General features: G+C 38.4%; 3 protein-coding genes across 7 annotated transcripts; 2 read left to right on the plus strand and 1 right to left on the minus strand.

The window, feature by feature from the left end:
• The first annotated feature begins 334 nt into the window (after positions 1–334).
• LOC149117600 (G protein-coupled receptor 161B-like) lies at positions 335–11,294 on the plus strand. 4 transcript variants are annotated; one of them, XM_089283380.1, is made up of 2 exons: positions 335–1,318; positions 9,328–11,294. In XM_089283380.1, the coding sequence occupies exon 2, from the start codon at positions 9,437–9,439 to the stop codon at positions 10,445–10,447; it is 1,011 nt and encodes a 336-aa protein (XP_089139506.1). In that variant the 5' UTR covers positions 335–1,318; positions 9,328–9,436; the 3' UTR covers positions 10,448–11,294. The 4 variants fall into 4 exon arrangements, with proteins under 4 accessions (XP_089139506.1, XP_089139505.1, XP_089139507.1 ...); XM_089283379.1 differs by having other exon boundaries at positions 9,331–11,294; XM_089283381.1 differs by lacking the exon at positions 335–1,318 and adding an exon at positions 5,516–6,017.
• A 4,209-nt stretch (positions 11,295–15,503) lies between these two features.
• LOC110057901 (transmembrane protein 39A-like) lies at positions 15,504–24,053 on the plus strand. Of its 2 annotated transcripts, none has more exons than XM_020764511.2 (8): positions 15,504–15,769; positions 15,999–16,179; positions 19,062–19,145; positions 19,644–19,798; positions 20,675–20,999; positions 21,659–21,843; positions 22,379–22,499; positions 22,645–24,053. In XM_020764511.2, the coding sequence occupies exons 1-8, from the start codon at positions 15,594–15,596 to the stop codon at positions 22,858–22,860; spliced, it is 1,443 nt and encodes a 480-aa protein (XP_020620170.1). In that variant the 5' UTR covers positions 15,504–15,593; the 3' UTR covers positions 22,861–24,053. The 2 variants fall into 2 exon arrangements, with proteins under 2 accessions (XP_020620170.1, XP_020620171.1); XM_020764512.2 differs by having other exon boundaries at positions 19,701–19,798.
• Positions 24,054–24,798: 745 nt separating this feature from the next.
• LOC149117601 (uncharacterized) lies at positions 24,799–26,812 on the minus strand. Its single transcript, XM_089283384.1, has one exon. The coding sequence runs from the start codon at positions 26,758–26,760 to the stop codon at positions 25,711–25,713; it is 1,050 nt and encodes a 349-aa protein (XP_089139510.1). The 5' UTR covers positions 26,761–26,812; the 3' UTR covers positions 24,799–25,710.
• Between the last annotated feature and the right edge of the window lie 268 nt (positions 26,813–27,080).

Raw genomic sequence — 27,080 nt, forward strand, 5'->3', positions numbered from 1 at the left:
GAAGTGTAAATTTCGTCCCACAGTAAAACAAATCGGAATTTTTCTTTTTCACTTTCGTTTTTTTCTTTTCAGGACAGCACCGTGAACGTGAACCAAATGAATTACTGCTTACTCGATTTAACTCGTTCATTAAGTTTTTTTTAGGATATGTGCCACCTTTAATTTTTTGATGTGGGTGGAAAGTTGTGAAAAAGTTTAGTTAGCGTTGAATTGTGTTCCCAGTAAATGAGAACCTGACGTCGGTGAGGGGTGCGGGTTTCCGAATTGGCTCGCGTCAACCAGCCAACGTGAAACACGCCAACTCGTTGTGCTTAGTTTGCGTCAGAGATCCATATGGTAGTATGACAACTTATCAGCTTAATCACACACTGATTATGTTTTGGATATTTTCTCTCCAAGCCCAGCTATTTTCACTATATTTCAGTTCTCGATCATCAAATGTAAAACGATCATTTGTGGGCGCATGTAAAGGTTTCGGCTTTTTAAGGGAAATTTTGATTTGATTTGATTTTTGATCCAAGATCACTTAACAAGGGGCCTGAGAGCGAGTTTGAAGACGCAAACCAGAACCGGTTGAGGAACTTATGCATCTCTGAATATAACTCGCTCATGTAAAAATGTATTGGTGAACGGAAAGGCAATTGTAAGGAGTGCTTTACACGAATGTGGAACTAGAGGTTCAAGATCTCATTTGTTTGTACAAGTAACTGTTGTTCCTTACTTGGGTATTTTAACATGCACTTCCTTTTGTAATCAGTTCTCTGTTATTTCCTCTGTGTCAAGAGATCATAGATCTTGTTAGTCTTCTTCGATTTTCTCCATAAGACTTCCTTCCATTTAAATCAGTTATTTTTAACACTTTGGGAAACCTCCAGACAAACGTGAAACAGATATTTTTGATTACCTAGTTTTCATGTCTGCACTTGGGTTTCGAAGTTTTCCTTAAAACGAGAATGCCCTGAAGTGAGTCTTATCGTAAAATAATCCAAATTTCAAATAAAGTTTAAAGGGTTAAAAATTGCTTTTGTGGTTTGTTTACTTGGCAGCACTCTAAAGAAAGTTATGACACCTTTATATTGAAATACGTTCTATTATTAATCATGACAAAGCTCTTGTAAAAACAACTGTTATTTGACGGGTTGACGTCAAACGGTGAAGATACAGGCAAATATCACACAAAATGAGTTGTCAGATCCCCGTACGAAACAGAGAAATCTCCATTGCTCCGCAAGAGACATTGGCGCTGTTAAACGTTACTGACGAAAAAAAGTCGAGATCACGATTTACTGTTGAGATAACTTGAACTTAAATTTGAAAGGTATGTTATTTTTTTAACAAGTTGGTGTGTGTTAAGATGTCTTTGTCACGGCCCATCAATATTTCTGTCGCAGAATTCGTGGTACTTCCTATATCAAAAATATGGTTTACTACATATATAGTCGCATTCTTTATATCTTTCTTTGTATTCGTCACGTTAACGTTAAGCTAAGCTTGAAAATGTTTATCATGTTTATGAAATCTTCACAGATAGCTAGCGTGTAAATCAGTCCGATGTGACCATAATAAAACATTGCTATTTTTACAAGCTACTTATAATACATAGGCATTAGTGTGGGTTGTAAATATTTTCTTGGAACGTATGTTTAGCTCGGTTACTGAAGCAAGAAAATGTTGTTGGTAAAACTGTTATGTAACAGGACAAATTTGCAAACAAAATTCAGAATCAAGCTATATATATTTACCAGAGGAAGCGGAAAAGATCGTATTTATGTCAAAATATTTGAGGTCGGAGGCAGGATTTCAGACTTTCTCAAACAACTGGGATAAAAAGAAAATTCCTAATTCACAAATAGATGGAGGAAAATATGAACAAAGCCATCAGGCGGAGACATCTTGGTTTTACAGCTGCTCAAGGAAAGCCTATTTGCCGCGTTTGATCACTGCTGACTCCGAATAAATTTTCCGTGACAAACTCAGGGCAAATAATGAAAAAGTGACAAGTCATTTGTTTATAAGGAAATTGCACTGAATGATTTCCATTGGTGTTCCTTTCAAAACTACACAACCTCCTTCAATAATCTTTGCAAATTAAGGAAAATATCTGCAAACGTCATGATTAATTGAAAAGTTACCATTGAAAAAGGATGTATTCCAAAAAGTATTTCACCAGCAAAATGTCAGAATTTATTTCAAAGTTCCTCGGCTCCTATATTAAAGATAAGATATAATATTTCGACAGGATTAGTTTCAGTTAAGAACCTGCATCTCGCCGGCGCTCATGTTGCAATACAAGACATAAACATTTTGCGTATTTTTTCTTTCCGCGCCATTTTCAAAGGATACAAACAAGACGCGCGAAGTAGTGACGTTTCTATGAAAACTCATGTCAAATAATTTCCTGAAAACGTTGAATTTCTGAGGTATTCATACTGTGCATGGCGCCTTCTGGTGGAAATATTAATTACGTAAAAATATACAACTGTAACCTCCAATTATTTTTTTATTTCTGCACGCATGTCGGTGACTGTGTTCGCGACTGGCGTTCTGGACGCGAATGATTTTGTCTAGAGCTTAGCTCTAACTTTAAATTATTGATGCCGTTGCATGGGACATCTATGTTTTGACAAAACCTAGTCTAAAGCTTCCTTTTTATACAACTTTAATGGTTTTTAATAACTGTTTTCATAATTCTCTTCGATGGAAAGAATACTTTCTATACCTACGGCTAAAATTACCTCTGCGTTTTCCGTTTGAGACCGATGAAATTCAATAAAATCTTTACGTCATTTCTTTTGTTTTCCTTTCGGTTCATGATATGATACAGAGATAAAACGGTCAGGTCTCAGTTTTCTTCGAATAGCAACTAACCTAAAGAACTTGAAAACGATAAAGTAAATTGATGTAATGAATATATGAAAATAAAGCTAAAATAGAAACATGATAAATTCAGAGAAAACATTTTACAAGCAATAGTGGACAGACATAATGAACAGATAAAAAACTTGTATTTAATTTATCTCCGGGTAGGGGTTGATGATTTCAACTCATCTAACAAAAGACTAAGAAACAGAATGTCAAGAGGGGACATTTTCTCGAAACTTAAAACACTATCTCACTTTATCATTTACATAAAGCTAATACACCATCATTTTTAATAACCTCTGCGTGTCCTCTGCTGGTAGGGAGAAATAAAACTTGACAAATAGCAATTAATAATTAATATATAAACCACGAATAGCTCTTGCATGCGGTGAGGGAAAGAAAAAACAAAACTCGTGCACTCAGAAAACAAAATCTGAAAAACTCTTTGAATCACAGAAGTAAGTAAAGGTCAAGAAAGAAATTCATTCGGGAAGAAGTGACATTTATTCTTAATCTGTTATCGTCGCTCTCAATGAAAGACTAACATTTTCTTTGCAGAGTCATATATCCTAACAAAAATACGATATTAGTCTTACAACAAAATGTAAATTTGGGCGAAGGTGTTGTTAAAGGTGAATATCAGTACCAGGACATATCAGGACATGTTTTTGAATTTGTAGCTTGACAACACAAGAACGTTTTCACCGTCATGAACGACGGAAACGGGGTTTTAGAGAGTTATTTAATAGGGAGTTTAAGTAACCACGACGACGACGGCGAGGACAGCGTCGATTAAAAAATGACTTTATATTTTACCTACGAATCTCGCGATACCCTAAAGTCATTTACTTTGTTTATCACTGACAAAACTTTCACGAAACTGAATCTGGGACACAGCGATAAACTCGAAATAAAAATTTAAAAAAATTAGCCGTCGTGGTTCACGTTCTCCAGACAACGCAGAATTTGGTCATTTCACGTTGTTGTTTTGCCGAGGACGGTAAAGAAATGTGCCAAGAATTATAACGCGCATGCAAAGCCATTGTTCTCCTAATTAAATCTTTTGTTTAGCGACGTTCCCGTTGCCGTTGCCGTCGTGGTTTTCTTAAAATCCCTAATTAAAATCCCAGACCCGAAAACGCTTGCACTTTTGGCACTCGCTATATACAAGAAACGAAAATGGCTGCCCGATTTTATCCCAAGACTCTATACTTCACAACCTTGGCGAAAACTCTACTTTAGTTAAGGAATCACTCAAATCCGTCCAAACGTATTGTTAACTTAAAATCAAGGCAGTCGTTTTTATCTCGGCTGCGAGTACGTAGCTACTGCAGCTAATATAGGTTGATTTGGTAACTGTTGACTCAAGTCGAGTTCATGTTCTACTCAGCATGATAAACACTTAAACACATGAAGAAATAACTGCTCAGTAACCTTAAATGGAATGGTCACATACTGGGATTTGGTCAACTTACTCCAAAGAAAACAAATTGTCTCACTTAAATAAATATAACCATAGGAAAGAATGATTTTACTGTAGATCAGTCAGAGTATATCCAGAAACTTCAAAATTAGACCCAGTTTGTGCGATGTTAACAGTATGGCATGAAATAAACCTAAATTTACTAGTACTGTCGCCATAACCGTTCAATGGACTGGTCAATTCAATTCGATTCAATTTTCTTATTTTCATTATACAGATTCAATGTATAGTAATGTAAAAGAAATAGTAAAAAAGTTAAGAAATATAAAGCTGTAAGGAAAAAAATTTATATGTGAGCGGTGGCCAAAGTGGCAAGAGCTTTATGGTTGGACACCGCCATGGTCAAGTAAATGGCAGCATAAGAAATTAATTTAGCTAAGCTACAGTACATTACAAAATACATACACCTCATTCAAACTTGTATAGCAACAAAATCAAACAGCAAAGTAAAACATGGCAGCAGCAAAATCAAGTTTGATTATTCAGTGGGTGGCATTTGTTACTCTTTCTTAAAGAGAACAAATTGATCGTCGGCTCGCTTGAAATTCCAAACCTGAAAACTTTTGGCGAGTCTCTTAAGTGTGAAAAAGTTATCTACTGTAACGGGTATTACTTACCGAGTGTGTGGAACAAATGACACATTTTCAGTCAGTGTATTAAGAAGCGAGTCACCTGTGCGTAGCTGGCGGTTTCGTTGCAAGGGGTTTCGAGACGCGCGATACAGCAACGGCCACGAAAAGACCTCGTCCAGTAGTTCATTACGCAAGCGGAACTAACCGAATCGTCAGAACGACATTTGCTGTAGACGTGATTGAGCTCATCTCCCTATCTCTATACAAAAGGGAAAAGCTTAAGCTCAAACATTGGAACAAATGTTTTCTGATTAATAAGAATAATTATGTAATATTTCGAGGCGAAATGACAAAGTCTTGCAGATTTAACTACCAAGCTAGCTCTTTTCCTTTGTTCTCAGTGGCCCGTGATTATCGTAACGGAAGAAGTTAATACACTAAGGATTTACTCCCTGAAATTCAAATTCCTGTTTAATTCATGGAGAACATAATTATTATCCCTTGAAAGAGAGAATCTCTTGGTTAATAAGCCTATACAGAAGTCTGATAAATTCAGTATTAAACGGATAAACACATATCCTAAAACCTGAAGTTTATTTATACACTGAATGAACTATTTTTAGCACTCATCAAACGTGAGTTGTTGTCATCGCTAGATGATTTTGTACAGAACAACGGGCTCTTATGTGTATGCTTTGCGGACCTATGTTTGTTTCAGCGAAACAGTGCGTCAAAAAGGTGATTTTATTCCATTGCCACAACGCACTTAAACTGGTATTTCCCTTCAAAAGAACCAACCGCAGGTGACTAATATAGCTTATAATCCGTGGCACCGTATCTTACCGGAAATATACGACAAAAGAAAGATCAGCTTACGCGATGTGGTCCTATTGACGCACTGATTGGCTGTGTTATAAAGCAAGCTTGGGTGAGAGTCGCTAATTGACGCACCAGGTGAAATGAAACGTTTTGCCAGCCTCGCCGAATAAATAGTGACTGTTTCAAGCTATGAATCCTGGAAAATTTATCAGGTTTCTTGACGGGGGAAGGAAGTTGGATTTTTAAACTGAGTTCTAGTACGGAAAAAGACTAAATTATAGGTGAGAATTATAGAATCTTTTCTTTGTTAATGTTTTTTGCGGGATTATGTTAAGTTAAGTCAAGTAAGCTATTTACCTTTGAAAAATCCATGTTATATTCCTTGGACTGTATTATCCATTTTAAGCAAAAGAAAAAACGTTTATAGGAAAGGCATGTGACCAATTGAAGTTATGTCTACATGCTCTATATGCGTTTTGCTGCGCGTTATTTTCACTTCGCATTAAATGATGTTTCCCATGCACATAAGGTAAGGCGCCTTCGAGGGACAAAGCAATTTCAATTGTAGAACTCCTACGGCGTATGTTGTACGAGTGCGAGAGCAATTAATTTTTATCAATTCATTCAGCACGTACATGCGAATTCTGTCAACTTTGTAAAGCTCTAATTCTTACTCAACTGTGTTTTGTGTGCAATTCCTATCCGTGTTAATGCCAACCGTTTGCGAGTGCATGGAAAGCGATGTTCAGGAAAACTATGTATACAGATGAAAACGAAACATCTAGAACACCTCGAGCAATATTTTCATGCTTGAAAGCGGGAAGGCAGTATCACAAATGTCCGTATTTTAAGCCACCTGCTGTTTCTTAAGATATGGTAAACTGTATTTTATTATATTTACTCTTCATATTTGAGGTGTTAGTAAAGTTCGAGAAATCGAAACGCGTTTTAAGAAACGAAGTTCTGCCCGCGGATTTGAGGTTGAAAAACAATCCTCTATCATTTGTTTCATTTTTCGCCTAGCTTTGTTTACTAAGAGGCTTAATTAATTAGCTACCACCCAGAACAACTTGAAGTTTGTGAATATTTAATATTTACTTTTTAATGTCTCTCGAGCGTTCGCTTTTCATTCCTTCTTTTTCACAAAAGTGTGTGCCATAGGTCTTCAGAGCAATCTGTCGAACATGTTACGGGCTTGCACAAACGGAAACCCGTGCCCTTGAAGTACACTTACAGAATCGGAATCGATTTCAGCCGAATATTGTGTAAAGACACTTTGAATCGCCGCTCAAGTGACGTTGACATTTTTATATAATGAAAGTAAACTGAAAGTCACTTTTACAACATAGGCAATGAAAAGCAAATAAGAGTATTTGTTTTAATATATGAACTTTGATCTATCATCACACTAGTAGCCTACACGCCGTCTTTGTTAAGTAGTCTGGTCTCACTTCAGCGGAAACAACACACATCTTTACTCAAATGTTTACAGCTACATAAAAAAGGATCCCAGTTAAAGTAAATTTCTCCTGGGTATTATAAATTAAATAATTAAGCACACTGTCTCCCGGTAACTTGCGAATTATGGCTAAGCGAATTGAAGTTCAAAATTGTGCTTGTAGAGTTTCACCGAATTTCTTCCAAGCTACCAACTCCATTACATTCACAAGAAATCGTGCTTATGAAAAAAATCTTAGCTGAAAATGTTTCGGAGGTTTTTTTCACAAGCATTGTGCCAGCAAGATAACTTACAGTCAGTTAAAGGCATAAAAGGGAAGTTAACAAGTGTAAATGTCCTTTCACCCAGGACCGCAGCTAGTAATAATTTTGAATTTATTTAGTTACTTATTTCAAGTTCCCGTAAGAGGCTGCCCATTAAAAAAAATTCAAAATAAAAGAAGCGGGCATTTTTTATATATACTACCTCGTGAGAATTTTAGCCGGGCTACGGCCGTGACCTATACAAAACCAAAAGTTCCAGCGAGGAGCAAAAATTTAGAACCCGTCTGACGTATGTCGGCTAATTAAACTAATAAAAATTTTCCTTCTAGAAACTTTACACCGTATGTGACAAGCTCTCATTTGCACATGACCGGATGAGCGTGGTTTTACAAAGATCCATCGCACTGATTAAGATATTAAAACTGCAACAATCGCGCTCTTGAATTGAGCAATCGTAAAGAACAGCTGGAAGTTATCGAAAGCTAGAATCGAATAAATACAATGTGATTTTCTTTGGTGGTCAGTTTTGTAATGGTCCTATTGGGAAAAAGGCTTATTTAGCAAGATTATGCAGCCATATTCTCGTTTATACCGTATTACTACTTTCCTTGAATCGCTGATAACATCAAACCTTAAAAGTCCAATTTATTGTGGAAGTGACGCAAACGACAACCTGGGAAGATGAGGTACCCTGGAAACGAGGTTGCGCAAATGAAACAAGCTTAACCTTATTTATTGGGAAGTAGATGCGGGATAAAAGCTATTGAAAGCTGTTTATGGCTGCTTGATTCCCACGTCCGCATTCTAATGTTCCACCGAGTGCTTTACAAATCGTTTAGCTCCAAGAAGGAATTTTCAGTAGGGCTTATGATCTCTCGCAGCACGATTTTCGCGGAATGAAAACGGTATTAAATCTTGAAACAATTTCTGGCGGTAGTTTTACGATACATTCGACTGCAAAAGACGACATTTGGGCAAGAGTGTGTTTGCAGGTAACTCGAATTTGTAGCTTTTTTTTTCGCGGCTTTCTCGAGGTGCTTAATGCTATTTTATACTTTTCCTTTCAATTCGACAAACGGAATAGATAATAGATGTGTCAGCAAAATTCACCACTGATTCTGCAACACAACTTACGGAGTGTGTATTTACTTTAATTTATCTACATAACTCTCCTTTCTAATAATCAAATTGTCTCTTGGAATTGGAGAAATTTTGTTAAAATTTTCTCGCGGAGTTAGTAACAGTTTAACTAACGACTGAACAGGCTGATTTCTCGCTATGGTCAGACCTACACATATCTCCTTTGCTGGGTATATTTAGTTTACAATTTTTTTAAAATTTTGGTAAACCTGGCGAAATTTTAGTGCTCTCTGGCGAAGTTTTAGCGTAAACTATTTCAAAAAGTAATTTACCTCAAGAGTGGTAAAAACTCCTTAGATAAATTACTCTGCGAAATAATATAAGGACACTAAAGCCAGTTCTCCACATTTATCGATTTCCTCACAGTTTGTGTCCCTGATCAAAGAAAAAATTTATCAGAGCCGCTAGAGAAAGTGCATACAATCCATTTGCCACTTACAGTACTATAGTAGCTCTTTATTCGATTCCACTCGTACATTTTTAATTATACAGTCAAAGCCCTCCTAACAGACACTCCCGTAATACAGAAACCTCTTAGTTAAGGACTTAACTAATTACCTTAATTTCCTATTAATTTACGTACAGCCTCGCCTACGGCTCGACTTAATAAAAACTTAAAAATTTCCAAACTCTATCATAAGCAAAGTAAACATGGCTCATCATTCTATTTCACTATCTGTATGGTGATAATTATTGCGTTGGTTTAGTTGACACTTCTTTGTATTTCAGCAGGTCTCCAACAAGCTCAACAGAAAATAAAGCTTTGCTGAAATTTTCGCTAATGGATTACTGATGAAGGAATATACAACCTGACATTGTCATAAGGAGCACTGTCACCATGGTTACCGCGCTGGTTGTTGTTATTGTGTTTATGATTGTGTTTACAGTAGTTGGCAATACCACGATCTGTTATATTATTTATCGCGTGAGGCGACTTCACTGCCCTTCGTGCCTTTTCTTGGTCAATTTGGCCATAAATGACATTGTGGTCGCAATTTTTCTGTTGCCTTTCAGCATTGTATCGATAATTCATGATTTCCGTGTTGTGGGTGGGACTGGATGCAACATTATTGGGTTCTTTCAACACGCCACAAGCACCGTATCAGTATTGACGCTGTTGTCAGTCAGCATAGACAGATATCTAGCCATTCTTATGCCGCTCAAATACAAAGGCTGGGTGACTCAAAATAAGACTGTCTTAAGTATCCTTGCTATCTGGTTCTACGCCTTGTTTTCAGCTTGTTACCCGCTCATAGGTTGGAGTCGTTACCAGAACATCCCTGGTCTCTGGTTGTGCGAGTCCGACTATCACATTTCCGTCAGTTTTACGTACTTTAAACTAGCCACGATGTTCTTCCTTCCGCTGGTTTCGATCATTTTTATTTACATCAGCATACTGCGTGTTGCCTTGCGTCATTCCAGACAGATTGCGCGCGAAGTCAAAGCGCTGCGCCAAAGAGAAATGACTGCAGTACTTGAGCCCGAGCTGACAGGACAAGTGTCAGCGGCGGTCATATCGGGACAATATTGCATGCGCAAACCCCATTCTGCTCTACGCGCGGACATCAAGACTGCTTTGACAATGGCTGCCATTGTCGGAGCACTGTTTATTTCCTGGACGCCATACATGGTAGTGAATCTCTGGTCTTTTCATTCAGGACAAAACGCATCTGAATTACTTCAGTCCATAGTGTCAGGGCTTTACTACGCCACCGGAGTTATAAATCCATATTTATACGGATATTTAAATAGAATTATAAAACGAGAATTTAAAACTATGTGGGCAAGTACTCGGACGTTCTTCTCACGCATTAGAACGAACAAACTTCATCCTGCAGTGACAACGTAACCATAGTCTTCTTGGAAAGGAACCGAAATTTCCCTCTATCTTAAACAGCTGCAAAAATTAAACTAAAACTGTTTAATAACAAAGTTCAACAACAACTCTTAATGTGGTACTCTGTCAAGGAACCTGGCTCCTCTTATCACTGCGCACACGTTCTGCGCACCTCGAGATGATCCCGCGAGAAACCCGAGTTCTTGAGCTTTCTTGATATCGTTTATTCTGTTCAATCACATAGATTTTCAGAGTTTACATTACATTTCCGAAAGCATGTCGTTTAAGGTAAAATAACGCATTTAAAAGAATAATGTTATATTTATTCATTTATTTATTTATTTGAAATCACGGAAAAACAAACATAAACAAGGTTCTTTACGGGAGCTGAAAAGCCCGTGATACGCAGATGAGTGGACTGACAAAAGAGGGCATTGTCCTTAATTTAAGAATTCTCACTCCTTGGTCCTAATAATTCACCCAAACCGACGAAACGCTATGGAAAAGAGTGGCCGTGAGTACTTTTTTCACCTCGTTTTCTCCCCCTGGTAAGGCATTCTTCTCAATTCCAAACAATGCCATCATGAAACCTGACTCTTCATCCTTTTATTTGCCATTCAGTTAACTCCTTTGCCTTTGTGGCTTCTGAAGGAGTTTTTATCAGTAACCGTTTTCTAAGCCCGTTTCGCTCTATTTTCTAGATACCCTGAACATCCAGTTTTCTGATGAGACAGAAATGAGCTCCGATCTCACAGATTGCAAACACGACCAAACGTACACTCTTACACGAGCACAAACGTAAAATAATTACTAGTAAATGTCATTGAATACAAAATAAAGCAAGACTACTTGTACAGTTGTACGCATTTAAGTTATTTTACATTAAACACCAGTAGTTTTGTTGGTCTTTAAAAAATTCTGTTAGTCTTCTGTTCTTTATACGTTGTCTTAGTCTAATTCTGCACTTCGTCTGGCACCTGTCGCGATTTTCCTCTTTATTACATCCATTTTGAAATCACTGGTGATCCTTGCAATCTGATTGGCTTTCAGCAGTGCGATTTATTCTAGAGTCGCATTATTTTTGTGCTCTAAATCACATCGTTTTTCCCAGCCAATGAGAATGGAACACTTAAAAAACAGTGAGATTTCAAGGCTAGAAATGAAATTATAGGAAAACCAGAGCAACCAGTATTCACGAATCACACTATTTTGTGCCCTAAATTGCATCTTTTTTCTGTTTTGCACACAAAATGAGATGTAAAAGCGTTCCTGGTTCTGCTTTCAACAAACCGGCTTTGGTCAAGATACTCATCACAATTGATGTTATTTAGAATGATAACTGAACTTCGTGTCGTGCAATTTCAGCCTGAAATCATACTTGTAATTTCAAGTCGAACTCGCGCTAGGCGATCGTTCAATTTTGAAATCACTGTATGATTTCAGACCAAATTAGACTCCATTCAGTTCAATTACCATTCTAAGTAACATGAATTGTGACGAGTATCTTGACCAAAACTGATCAATGAATTAGCATTCGCTTCAAAACAAAAATAGGCGCTCTAATTCGTTGAAATCGCCATGGTAACCGAAAACTTCCTCGGCTTACGAAAAGCTAAAAATTCATTTGAAGAGAGTTTGTAAAAGTTTACTATCAGTTTAGAAATACTTGTTCATTAGACGCTGGGGTTTACTACTCTTATCCCTTAAGCGAACTAATTTTAAAAAGCCCATGATTTGTGGTGAAAAGTGAAATACTTGACAACGAGAATGAAACTATAATATTTCTTACAAGCTTATGCAGCTTAACGTTTGAGTGCGACAAAAGCGAATGGACTCAAAATATTTTGTAAACTTTAGGAAATTTTTGTCGCTTGAGCAGTTTGTTTGATATCGATAACAGCAAGAAGAATGAAAGCGCAATGAGCGTAATCACCGAAAAACTGTTTTTCTTCTCACGAAAAACGCACGTACAGTTTGTTCGTTGTACCGTTGCACGTAAAAGAAAGACGCGCAAGTTTGACGTCACAGTAAGCATTATGACGTAGCGCGACGAGGGGACTCCACAGGAGGCTCATTCCCAGTTCCCTCTTTTGTGTGTGAAATTGAAATTTTTCGCGATCAGTAAAGGCAGCACTCCGAGTAATAATTTCAACATGTTATTCAGAAGTCCTGGGCTACTGTTAATACTTCCGAAGAAGATGGTGGATTTTCTTTTTAGAACTACAGCCTCTTTTCTTTCATTGTAGTCCCCCTCCCCCGGTCCCCGGGACTGTCGCCTTCATTTTGCATTTTCAAGTTTTCTTCGGGCAAACGCTACGAAAGACACGTCGCTATGTTAGTATTTTAACGTTGCGGAGAAGAAGTAACAAAACTCATCAATAAAGATGCATGCAGCCAAAGCAATCATCGTTTGCTCGGCAGCTCGGACGTGCCGTATTATAAAGTGCGCCCCGTCCAAGCTTAAGTCCCCAGTCCCTCGCTCACGGATGGGAAGCGACTGTTACCGGCATGATATTACCGTACCCAAATACTGATGCAATTAGCCAATTGGTAGCCTTGTCTAATGTCCTGAAAGGGGATCAGTGTTTAAACACGAAATGGCAAAATGACGAAATGTCACTACGGTGACTACAGGTTAGCCTACAGTTGCACTCATGTTAGCCTAAATATCACTAGCCTTTCTTACTCGCGCCACCCGGCAAAGAAAAGCCTGACACAAAGCGTGACAAGCGTCAGTGTACGTATTAACCAATCAGAATCATTTCTGGCTGTCATGTTTACCTGCATGTGTCACAGATCACAACGGCGGGAATTTGAGCAAGTTTCGTCCATGTTTGTAATGGTTTCCGAGAATATTTGCACAATTTGCGTCGGAAATTTTCACACAGAGTATGGAAAGTGTGTCGCCACAGTACCGCTGTTTTCTGAAACTTCTAACAAAGAGTTTTCTAATGTTTTGTGTGAAAAACCTGTCATTTTTGTGAAATTATTGCTCGAGTTGAGAATTGTTGTCATTCAAGATAGTGAAGAAGGCAAAAGGTCTGTTGGCAAAAAAATGCGCTAGGAAAATAGTGAATTGCTACAGAATGTTCACGGAATTACGGGAGGCATTGGCGGGTGGTAGGGCACTCGACGAGGCGAAGGAAAGCGCTCCACGACCTCCTTCGAGAACCAGTTCAATAGGTTCAATTCCTGTTCGAGGATAGCGATCCCCAACTGAAGTGAATCCAAAGGCGAAGCGACAAAAAAAGCCCTTGTAAAAATTAAGCTGAAGGAGTTCAGCGAAGACCTTCAACAAAGAGAGCTCTGTTTTCTGACCAATATTGTGAGTTCGACGATGAAATAACAAGCCTGATGAATATCCCGATAGAGAGAATTTACCACCAATCGAAATGCTTTCACTTCCGGTAGTGTGACATTATGTTGCATCAGTTGTGTATCCAATCAGCGTAACATCTAGATTTTGGATGTTCGACATAAGCCAATTAAAACGTTTGTGTCAGGCCTGTTAAGGACGCTAGACAAAGGTCAATTTTGATTAGTTAATAATTGTCTCTTTATCTTAGTTACGAACGTAGTTACAATGTTTACTTCTTTTTTACTGGTTTTGTAATCGGACCTTTAAGCGTCACCACGCGCGTATAAAAGCTGATTTAGCGTCCCTTTAAAGTAGTTTTTCTTTCCATCTCGCGTGGTCTTGTCAACCTTGAACTCTTGATGTTTTTTGATTTCCTAACCCTTGGCTCAAGCGGGACCGATATGTGAGTACTTTGTCATTTTGATTAGGTTACGTTTTTTATAGCTATGGGCGAAGGAATACAAAGGAACATTTGTACAATGTTGATTGATTTATAATCGTCTAAATTAGAAAGTGTTCTGAACGTTACTAGAGTGAACGCCCACCTTTTAGGCTCGAAAGCATTGAGCTGTTAATTAGTTCCTTTTATTGTGTACTTCTGTGATCGAATCTTATTTAGTATCTTAGCGTAGTATTTACGCTGGCTATTTTTTGATGTATTGTTATTCAATTTCGTTATGTTATCGATTCCAAATCGTTAGTTTGTCTCGTGTAAGTTTTGACTATTTGTTACACAACTTTTCCGCTAAATTGATAGAAATTCGTTACATATTGTTATTTCAGTTTACGATCGTTTATGTTGATGCAATAAATCGCCGGTAACCGTCAACTTTGGTTTTCCGTGGTTTACTTGTCTACCCTTGAAGACGACCTGTAAAGTAGTCCCACCCACTAGTTTGTCGCGACACGCCTGGAGCTCGTTTTGTTTCGTCTCGTTTTGGAATTTGCCAGTCGCTGCAGACGTTACAAGGCCTTTCTCTTCAATTCCACCCCCCCCCCCCCGCCCTACCCCCTACCCTCTTGCTTAGAAAGGCCTGATATCACTGGCTTGAAGGTGGTAAGCTCTCAGTAATTGCACGGGTTAACCATATCCCACATTGTTAAGCGCCATTTCGTAATTTCGCCATTTCATATTTTAAACATGCCTTCCTGATAGTTACTGACATATGGGTGGGTAGTTCATAATTTCATCTCGACTGAAATTTTGTACTACTTTGTGACATAGTTAGTAGAGGAGACTAAGACTAGACTCTACTAACTATGTTTGTGAGCATCACAGTTCTGTTACGTTCATGCACCAACTGCAATCCCGGCCAAAAGTAGTTGGGACACTTGAGCTAGATCACGTATCCCCCACCCCCCCTAATCAATGTTGGAAAATATCGCGTTTTTTTCCAACAAAAAGGAAAAAAATCACCCGATTATCAACATTGTAAGTGGGGGGAGGGGAGAACTTGCTTGCTGTCCCAACTTTTTTGTCCGGGATTGTGGCTTGCCTCCCAAAATAAAGCTCGTTCAATGCAATCTCGTGAAATACTCGGTTGTAAATGCGCTTAAGCTTGATTATAACTTTCTGCCCTCGAGGACCTTCAAGGGTAGATGTCCTGAAAATATTTCCGCTTGCAGATCCTACTGATACTTTACTTACTTCGGGGTTTTTGCGAATTCCGCATTTCCAAGAATTGTGCGAAACCGCATTTAGTTTGAGCAGCGGGTAGCCCCCAGAGAGTTCGAGCAGACGGTGGCTGACTTTGTGGTTAGTATAAAGAAACATTATAAGGAGTGAAATCGCTAATGTAGATGTTTGGAACGCTTCTTTGGCCGTTCATCTTCTATCTGGTCGCCAGCTCTTCCATTCTGGATCATATTTTCTTCTGGCTGTGTCGTTTGATGCCGGGAGGGAGAAAATTTGCCACTTTAAAGGCTAGTTGCCCGCCGAGTATTCGAAGTCTTCAGAACGCCGTGCGAGGTTATCGGTGAGTGAAATCTTTAAGCGCATCTTTGTTCACTTCGTGGCTAACCGTGGTAAATATAAAAGAAATCTTCCATTGGTTGGTTAAAGTTATAAGTTAAGCACAAATTGAAAAGAATATTGCACTTTTCAGTGAGCGCGCGAATAAGAATTCAAAGAACCTCAGTCACAAATGCGCGTTATTCACACTAATAGAAGCTAACTATCAGTTTCGATTCATTTCTTTTCAACAGGAACGGATCTCCTCCATCTAGTGGTGGAATACATTCGATTTCTTCATTATTGACAATACCTCCATTGTACCACTACCCTCATCCAAATTTGCCTGTGTTTACCTCAATGGGTTTCGAAGTCCTATTCCTTTGCTATCTTGTCAGCGCTCTTGTACTTCAACATGTCAATATCTACAAAACGGTGGGTGCTTGTCTTATTTTGGCTAAATTTTATTCTGGTCGTTAGATAAACGAACGTGCACTTTTTAACCGATTGCTATCCATAAAAATTGATTGACTGTCAAAAGAGAGCGAGGTCCGTATAATTATTCTGCTATCGTGCCATGTTCGCAGAGTTTACAAAATTGATTATCTTTAAACTCAGTATACCGGGTGTTCCAATTCATTGATTATTAAGGTTAAATATAAATATTAACTTTACAAAACTGCTCAGTAACCTCACGTTGCTTGACTAGATTTTAGGGGCCCAAATTTTCGTGACAAGGATGTATATTCGTCATCGAGTCGTGTCTCAATTTTTTTCCTCATCAGAATTAATTATCACTACCATCTCGAATTTATGTACGTTTCTCAGTTGGCATTTAGTGCGGAAATGAATTGTGATGTTAATTATCGAGTAGTTTTCATGAAAACAACTCTTCATTGTTCTTTTCTTTTCTGAAAAAAGTAAGTTCATTTCTGTACATACGTGGTGAATCAGCCCTTTACATATGAAAAGCCAATATTTCAATGCACTAAATTTGAAAATTCATTTCAATTATGGACGGGTCTGTACTGAGTAAAACTCGTCCTATATTTTTTTTTTGGTGACAAACGTCAGGACATATGCCAGCTGTTACTATCTGTTGGCCTGAAATTCAGGCCAATGTTGTTTACATGTCCCCCGCTGAGATGGCAAGAATGGTTTTGCAAGAGATGATCATCACAAGATGTAAATCATGGATAATGTTTCCCTGAAAAATACAATTTTCTTTATTATTATTATCACAAATTGCATATCCATCTACAAATATTGTATTTTCTAGAAAAGGTAATGGATCAGGAAGATGTCTTAAATTTGAACAATTTTAAAAATGATTTTTAATTTTAAAATTTATATGATCAGTGCTTGGAACTAAGTAATTCAGTCAGTAATTAATACACCTATTGGGTTTAATTACTTAAAAAAATACTTTGCTTGGTTAGATAGGGGGTGGGGGTGGGGAGTGGGGGTGGTGTGTGGGTTGTAATAACCATATGCTTAACAAATGATAGGCAATCTGTGTGCAGAAATAAATGTAATTTTGTTTGCAGTGTTGCACTTTGCAAAATAGTTATTACAGGTCTTTTTATTTTACCATCTTGTTACTGTTTTGTGTTGTTTACTAGATAAAAGCAGCAAGTAGGAATGCAAAACTTAACTACAGTAAACTGAATTTTTATCAGTTTCCTCACCAATTTACCACCTTCAGTTTCTATCCCTGTTTTCAGGGCAGCTATTTGAGTCACCTGTTTCACTGATCTTCATGCCTCAGTAATCTCAATGACAAAATTTGACTGGAATGCCCATACACTTGGTCACTTGTAAGATCCCGTGTACGCCATCGTTCATAGTGCACACTAAATTTTTCCTTTTGCTATTCATATATGCTGGATATAATTGTGTAATTTATAGCTTTTTTAACTAAATTTTCTGCTTAGGCCGCACCTTGCATAGGTACTTTAGTCTCGTTCATGCTTGCCCCTTTGGGTATTATATCTTTTCTTTTGTTTATTATTCTTTTTTTCCCTTAGGGTGGTGTTTTCTTTTTTTTACGTTATTATGTATAAGATAATTGAAACCCAATAAAGCTTTTGAATGAACAAACGAACAAGTGTTTCATTGAGAGCCAGGCACCGGACAAATTGACTGGCCGTTAGGATCTGACATTTTGCCTCCCTGGTTGGACCGTGTAGAGAAAAGTTTTCTCATAAAGATGTTCAGCTCAAAAAGTCCTGCCCACCTTTGAAAACTAGTTGCCCTCTGCCCTCCTGTTGAAAACGTTGCTGAAAGCCCTGCAGTAACCAATTTGTTGCTTGAGGTTGATTATATCAACAACAGGCGAGTTCATCCACATCTTGAAAGGTCATCAAACATACTCAGTGATAACAGGTGTTACAGGTTACTGCCTTCATTGAGCCTTGATCACTGATATTATATTTATTATAAAAAAGTCTACACATTTTGTACCCTGGTCACATAGATTTTTGCTCTTCTTCTGCTACTGTCAAAGTGAAAAAGCTTTCAAAGCAGTCAGAGTTGAGCAAGAGAAGAAAACCTCTTGATTTGGTTCTAGTTGGTTTGAATCTCACTTCCACATTGATGCTGGCTATCAAACATATTTTCAAAATAATGGCTGAAGTGTCAACCAATAGCACTTACAGACTTAATAGAAATTGTAGACATCTGGACTCTTGCTGATAACTTCTGTTATAACCTGGTGTCACAATAAATGCAAGATCTTACAATCACAATGATTCGATTCAGAATCCTCAAGCCCAAGTGTAACCCCAATTAATTAAATGCCTTTAGACTAAGCTACTTTGTAACAAGCATCCTTATTCCAAAAAACTTGTCTTATTTCAATAAATGGTCCCTATTCTGATCACTTGCTTATGCTCCCAATATCATTATCCAGAATTCTGAGTTGTTTTTATCACAGAGTTGCTTTTGAGATTTTCTTTTCTCACTTGAGTCAAGGTGAATTGCTGATTTTGCTCAATTACTTGTTTTTGTCACCCATTTCTGATGATTTTCTCACTTTATTTATAATTTATTTATTCATTTATTTATTTATGTATTTATTTATTTATTTATTTAACATAATATTTTTTTTTTGCATAATTTGATTACCAGCCATATTTTGCTGACATTTTTTTTTATTGTTTTGTTTTCTGCTTTAGATTTGCACACTGTAATACACTATCTTATTTATTTATTGGTTGTTCTATGACAATTTTTTACTCATAAATTTTGTTTTCTGAGAAGGATCAGCATGATTAATAATTAATTTTTCAGCTCCTTTATTTGAACTTTTCCCACAGAATATTCACATGGTTGACGTACACCTCATGTGGTTTGTTGCTGTTTTCCTAAGCCGAAGAGTCGTGTGGCAGGTTCTTGGACAGGTAATCTGAAAACTAGCTTCTGCGTGTTCAAATAACTTTTTTTTTTGCCAGTTGTTTCTGAGTATTGTTTCTGAGATTTCTATGCTAGGGATTCATCATAGATGTTCTTGTCTCTAAAAGGTTAATGATCAAATTACTGAATAAGAAAAATAAAATATTTAAGTAGTTTCATTGTCCAAAAGTAATACAATTGTACATGTATCAAAATTTGATTTATCAAAATTCAGAATTAGGGAATGAAAGAAAAGAATTTATTTCATTTGATTTATTTCTCACTTGTTTAAAAGTATGTAGTTTCTTTTAACTATGACAAGCAAGCTTGGCTGGCAGTCCACCATTGCCAGCTAGCTCCTTGTGTATTCTGGGACTCTTATGATTTGGCATTAAATAGTGGCAGTTAGCATTTAAAGTTAAGCATTTTTGTTGGCATTAGTGGATATTTAAAATTGCCATCTCCGACACTCTACTGTCATCTTCTATATTGTATCTTCTTTCCAGACACTGGCTTCAGAGGTGCTTTACACTGTTAAGTATTTTGTTGGTGTTTTCATGAAGGGTGCAGCACTTCTCACACTTGTGTCAGGCTTTGCATGGTTGTCATGGAGACTTATTCAGCAGAACAGCATTCAGAATTGTCTCTTCCTCTGTTACCCGTATGTATACTCCCCTTTGGTTGATGCTTCGTATTACATTTCTATTCAGTCAGTCTGTCCCCAAGTTAAAATAAACAATAAACATTTTTGCCTTGTCGGCAACTCAACAGAGGTTGCTTGGATTTTTGTCTCGTCATGTTGAAAACTTTCGCTACTGCTAATGTTAGGAAGCCATATTATGACCAGAGACCAAGAAACAATAGACGTTTTTACGGATACGGCAGCCAACTTGAATGCCATTGTTTCAAATAGCTATTTTGTGATGCTCAGCATCCCATAATAGCTATTTGAAACAATAGAATTCAAAATTGCAGTCATATTGGTAAAAAGGTCTTTTCATCAGCTAATCAGTGGGAAATGTTAAACTATTACTAATAATGTGGGCAGAATTGCTTTGCCCAGACGAGTCGTATGGGTTATTTTTGCGCACACTTAATGCACACTTAATTTTGCAGTTTCAAGGCAGAACTTACAGTACTCGAGCTTCTACTTACACAGACTCAATGATATTCTGTCAGGCTTAATGTGCCATTCGATGAATCAATCAATCAATCAGTCAGTCAATCAGTCAATCAATCAATCAATCAATCAATCAATCAATCAATCAATCAGTCAGTCAATCAATCAATCAACTACATCGCCTTGGTCTTTTTTACCAGACGTTATGTTTACACTGAGGACACTCGAACCATGAACTCTTGACTTTTTGCTGACCTTCCTTTTAGTGACTGTAGTATGAGGACTCTTCGTGTAGACAAACGCTGCTCTTATACATTACATAAAGAGCCTTCATTCTGTAGTCACCAAAACAACATGTACAAAAACGTGAAGGGTTTATTGTTTGAGTGTCCTCACTGTACGGTTTTTTTTCTCCAGGTTAGTGATGTACTTATTTACATTTGGCTTCACCTTGGACCCTCAAGGAAGTAAAGTAATGCTTAAACTAAGCCCTCATCAGGAGCTAGGACCTTTATCACAGCTACAGCTGTTACAAAGCAGTCTCCTCGATAAAGGTATCATGGTGAATGGAAACGCTAAACAGGAAATTCCAGCGCCACAGCCGTGTTCTCTGCCACCTGACGCCGTCCGGTACGAAGCCGAATGCCTACGGACAGATTTTAATCTTCGAATAAAACAAGTTCTGTTTCAGTCACTTGTATGCGCGTATTATGTTGGTTTTATTCCAATGAAGTTTTCAGAGGTGAGGATTATAAGCAAATTGAATGATAACTATAAGTAAAATACGTTGTTTTAGTTGAGCAGACGTATTGAAAATGCCGCTTCGGAAATTTGCGCACTTTAAAGTTTCGATCGTACGACATCTACAGATTGCAGTTAAAACTCTTAACGCCCTAACAACATTTTTCTGAAGCAGACTTTCAGCCAGTTGCGACGTTCTCGTTGTGGGGCGTGGACAGGTTGCGTGAACTTTAAATTCGACTTGGTTGAATGACGTTTCTCTTTGATTTCTGATTGGTCGAAGCGTGTTTGGTCCACTTTTTTCGTTTAGTTAGAAGAACACGTATCAGGGTTGCTAAGGAACAGACGTATCCGAATATTTAATTATACTCGTGTTTGCCCGCGCTATTTTGTGATTGGATAACAAACATCAGAAACCAAGGTCTGGCCAGAAGAGTTACCAGTTCCCCTGACTGGACAACCCAGTTTACACGTCCGTGCTTAGTGTTCAGGTCTTTGAACAGAAGCGAGGCTAGAGTTGACTTTGTTTTGATCCAATACAAACCTTGCTACTTTTCAAATGTAAATGATCCTGTTATCATGCGAACTAGTTTCTAATCCAGTGTCCAGTGTTTTGGCTGTGTTTTGTGATCATTCCCTTGAATTTTCTATTATTCACAGCAACATTACGTGTATTACGACATGTGGTGGGCTTGTCAACACACGCTGTTTGTATGGCTGAGTTCTCTTCTAATGCTTATGATGTTTCTGTTACCGCTCAACTATTGTGACGCCCTACACAAGTGTGCACTGCATCTTGGGGGATGGGAGAGATATCCATGCGGGCACCGAGACACGCCACACGTGTAAGTTACGGAAACTTTATGTTCTTATTAACAACAGTTTTGTTCGGTCAGATTCGGTATCATTCATTTTGGACGGGGAAGTTTTAAGGTTGGAAAGTTTAAGAAGTGCTTGTCTCCCTTTTCCTGCAAGAAATTGAAATGTTTCAGTCACCTCTAGCGCCTGCGTTGTAGATTGAACTTTAACGTAGTAAAAGCTGCTATACGCCAGCGGTAAATTTCGCAGCAGCGAAGACTAACCATTAGAGTTTTACCGATGTAGCTATCGTTTATGATAAAATTTCGGGAACCCAGAAGTCCACAACCACTGCTTGCCCTCCACCCCATCCCCTCCCGGGTTGGAATGCTAGTCCATTAGATACAGGCTGCTGCCTAACGCCTTCTTCTCGATTCTAAGAAGAGTCTGAGTACGGGCTAACCCTGAACTGAAAGAAAACAATTGGAAAATATCCCAGTAATAATTAATGTGGCGTTTACTTGATTTGAAACCTCTGCTATATAACGCTTGGCTATTGTCTTTGGCTTTTCCCTCCCCTAGATGGTCAGCATTAACAGTATGGCCCCAGGGGGTCCTAGTACGACACGGTAAACTACTTTACAGAGCGCTTGGTATCCACAATGTAGCTATCCCAGGAGACTCGCATCATGGGAGATTTTTTGTAAGTATACGATTTCGTGAAAAGATTTACTATGTGAAAATACTGTGAAGTACGTGCGTTTCTGTATTTATTTCATCAATCTAATTCAATATTCGGTAGTGGCTGGTACTAAATGGATCTAACAAACTCTGACATTGTTTTGCAGTTCATGTTTGAATCTCCCTTGCGACTTATTAACTGGATGTCTGCAGTTCTCCTCTTACTCGTCCTATATCAACTCTTTATGATCACGCGGTCCCATTCTTGGCACCAGCTCCTCTCGGTCACGGGGCTTCTGGCGTTTAACTACCTGATACTCTACCGGCTTTTCCGGGATCGCTGGGCACTCCAGGCAGTGGTGCGAGAGAGAACGGGAAGTTGAGCCCCTAATTATAGACCTGCTATATCGGTTTGAAGTGCGAGAATTCGATTAGTTATAACGGATGTGGTATTCAGGCGTAGTGTGTCACAATATTTTCTCTCTTTATACTTACAGTTACCATTTCTTTCTATCGCTATATGCTAAGCTAATATATTGTTCTTCTTTCTACACATTATTCTTTTATTTCGCTTTATCGTTTTCCAGTTCTTTTTCCTTAGTTCGTGAGCCTAAGGGAGGTCTGCATTTGAATCTCTTTTCAACTGCTTTTGAACCATTTCCTAACATAGTTTCTCTGCGGTAAACAAGCTTATGTTTTCGAGGAATTCCGCAGCTTTGAAGTTTTATTTATTATTTATTAAATATCGTGGATACAAAAATGATAAAATGATATACAAGGATACAGTAGAGCCTTCTTGTGATATTCAATTAACTCTTCAAGAAAAATAACATTTAAAGTACCTGCTTCAAAGAATGGCAGTGAACCTTGTTCGCTTTAAAATAGTCTTGCCGCGAAAAACTGAGGATGGGCAAGGATTCATCGGTTCCTTTGACGCACCTTAGACCACTGATCTTGACCCAAATCATACCAAAGGAACGCACCCTTTAATCGGTTGACGTATTCTAAATCGTCGTTTTGGTTCGGCGTGTTTTAAATTGACGTCTGATCTCTTCTCTTGTAGTCTTTGTTCTCCGCTAAATTCTGGATTTGACAGTGTTTTACGGCTTCTCGTTATAGAAAATTTATCCCCATCGCTTCTCCTTGAGCAACTGCCCACTTCTATCCTAAAATCATTTTTTTCTTCCGAAATGCAGCTCTTCTAGTTGAACTTGGCTGACAGTTTCCCCTCTGGTAGCATTATCAATATGCGATGGATTCTCCACATTTCCTACAAATTCGCATAATTTAAAAGCGAACTAAAAAGATTTATTTTGGGCAATCATTCGTCATTTAACAGGTCTGCGTGTAATTTGGAATATCGCGAACGATAAGAAATCGAACATTTTGACGCAAGTGTTTTCAAACCATAAGTTTCTTTTCAAAGCAAGATATGGCTATCGCCTGCAAACGCACTCCGTTGTAGCTAGTCGCATTCCATCTGCAACTATCGGCTCCAAAGTTAACTGTAGAACAAAGTTTGTTTTAATGTCACAACTGGTAATTTATAGAATAAAAAGGTATTCATCTGAGAGAAGTTATGTGTTCTTTGAACAAATCTGAAGCGTTGCAACTCTGTGTTGTGATCTCCACTGTATGTCTTTAATATGCGTTTGCAATTACACAGTTTCTGAAGTTTACTGAACAGCAATTTAAAACTGGCAATGTCTGACTGGACTATAACTGAACTACTAAGAAAACGCGAACACTAAGGCTCTGTCCACACGTGAAGACAAAGTTGCGGACTGTTTCTAGCAACTAAGACATCTGCGTTTACAAAGGCAGGGCCCTGGTTAGTAACAGGCAACCAGAGGCTCTTGCCTCCGACAGTTTGTTCGTTTTTGTTGTTTATAGTCATCATAAACACCCTAAATAGCCTGGGAGAGAACAATTTTTGTTCTGACACTGAAATGTACTCGTTTCTAAAGAATCTGTCGGCTCCGACGAAAGGTCAATGCAGGAAACTCGGCTTGACAAATTCATCACGGCGGTTAAATTAACTTTGATAAGTAGCTAATCAGGCCCAGTTAAGAGGCTGAACTTTTCACGAGCCGAACCTTTTTCAGCCGGGAATTTCGGATTTGGAACGGCTTTGATTCAGACTGCGTCGACCTTTAAATATATCTGCCGAAGCTAGTGCTTAAATTATTATAGCGTGGTTTACAAGCAGTTTATTCCTTGCCTTAAAATCGCTGACATTTCGATGGGATTTGTTTCAAACTAAATAAAGTTCGGCGAATTAAGTTCGACGTCTGAATCAACAGGCGTGCTTTTGATAATTTGGGTCGGTCCCATTCGAATTAAGTTGGGCTCATGAAAAGGTCGGCGTCTGAACTAGGCCGAAGTATCTTCATATTACGTGATCTCGTGTGATCTCTCAGCATAAACGTGGGTACCGTAACTGAGTAGGTGCCAGAACACGTATGGTGTCGCTGTACTCATATGCACGTTTTTAACGTCGATATCGTCCCCGGGCTTTTTTTTGGAGAGCTTGGGATTATTGCTCCCATGTTCCGAGCCCACAGTTCCTCGGCGGTCAGCGGGTGGGTCGCTGGCGGGACAGGTGAAAAACTGGGGTTGTTTATCTTTTACCCAAAAAATCCGGAAATTTCGGATGGAATGTAAATGGAAAGATTAATTTTGTCTTCCCAAACGGAAATTTTCTCGGGAAAACGGGATTTCTTGAAAGGTAGACTAAAATTCCCAAACGGAATTTCCCAATTCGGAATGGAAAATGTACGTTCCATTTCCTAGTTTTACTGCTGTCTTCTAGTCCTTTTGGTTTGGATCGCCCTTTATCCTATCTTCGGGAAAAAGCTATGGAAATGGAACGAGCGCATCCCCGTGAAAATTTCCATTCGGGATTTGACGCGTCCCATTTACTACAACTGTCGACCAACCGGTTTTTCCGAGTGATTGGTTCACTACCTGGGACTGCTGAGTCAGATCTGTTGATCTTGTGTATTTAAAGCAACGTGTACAGAACCTGTACTGTTTAATACTCACGTGCTATTCAGAGAAAAAGAAATCGGTTTTCTGGGTGCTATCAAAGCCGCTCGATCGTGGATGTCACCGCCAAGTTTCATATACACTAATTATTTTGTCTAGCCTTTTGTTAGCTGTAAATTTTCATTTATCTCCAAATCGACAGGGACTCTATTCAACTGTCTTTGTTTTTTTCACCTCGCAAGAATTTATTTTCCAAAGCTGCTTTCCAGCCATTCATTGTCACTGTTGTTGTTAAAATCTTTTATTAGTTCATCTTCAGTCGTAGTGTTAAATGTTTCCTGATCGACAGGTGAAAATACCTCGTCATCGTGGTCTTCAGAGGTTAATAAGGGATGTTCAACCCCGCTACCAGAACAGCCAGACCTGTTTTCTTCTCGAAGCGTATCTTGTACAGTTTCATCGTCTCCACCTTCCTCCATTTCATTTAAACCTCCGTCTTCTCCTTTAACCTTTTCTAATTCTCTTGGTGGTTTTTCTTCATTGATCAACTCTTTACATCTATTTGAGTCTTCCTTCAATTGAGTTATATCCACTGTTTCTTCGAATATTTGTGTCAAGACTGCTCCTGCGAAATTCGTTTGAGGTACTGTAACTTGGTCTGGACTGCTTAAATTTTCTTGGAATTCCACCAATAAAGGCTTGTTGTGGAAAACATCGTCTTGGTCGTTGTCCATGTCGAATTGCTCAACACTTTCTTCTACAAATTCTTCGTTCAACGTGAGTTGAACGTTCTCATAGTTGCTCTCTTTGTCTTCTTTGGGATGCCCCTCATTCGGAACCGTAAAAACACCGCCAAACTTGCAAATTGCTGCCAACAGCTTTTCATCCTGGTACAGAAAATGAAACTTCATATCTTCGTCGTACTCCTGAAAGTCGAACGTGACTCCCTTTAGATTATTCAACTGCCTTGTCAATGCTTTTTCCCATTCCTCGGCATCTTCGACTGCTCCGGTATTTTGGGCGCAACGCAGTACATCTTCAACAGCTCGGAAATGATCTTGTACGAGTTCTTTTTCTCCCTGTAAAGCGCGCAGTTTTGCCTCGGTAAGTGCGCAAACTTTGGAAACCAATTTGTGTCTGTGCTCGGTGATAGTTTGCACGAGTCTTTGTACAGCCGTCTCGATATGCAAAATGGTCCTTTTACTTCGTTCGTTCACATTGGCGACAACTGCGTCAACTTCGCTCAGTGTTTGATGAAGAGAAGAAATAAGGTTTGCTGCTTCCTCCATATGCATTTTGACAGAGGGTCACAAATGTTATCTTTTGATCGTTAAAGGTTGTAATTGTTTTCGTAGAAGTTTGAATTTGAAATGACTTCGACTTCGACTTCGTTAATAATTCTTTTCCCAGTGGGATTTGCTTGTTTATGAAAACAAGGCAATTAAATTTTGGGCGCTTACCATTCAACTAAAAATTCCAGTACTTTCGAAACGGGGGCAAATAGTACGAAAATTTTCTGGAAAGTTTCGGAAAAATCCGAAAATTGTTGAATTTCTGAAATGTGAATCATTCAACCGAAAATTCCAGAAATTTCAGGAGAGAAATCAACTGAAAC

The sequence above is a fragment of the Orbicella faveolata genome, unplaced genomic scaffold, assembly GCF_042242905.1.
Source record: "Orbicella faveolata isolate gen_17 unplaced genomic scaffold, um_ofav_v1 contig_12, whole genome shotgun sequence".
Lineage (NCBI taxonomy): Eukaryota > Metazoa > Cnidaria > Anthozoa > Scleractinia > Merulinidae > Orbicella > Orbicella faveolata.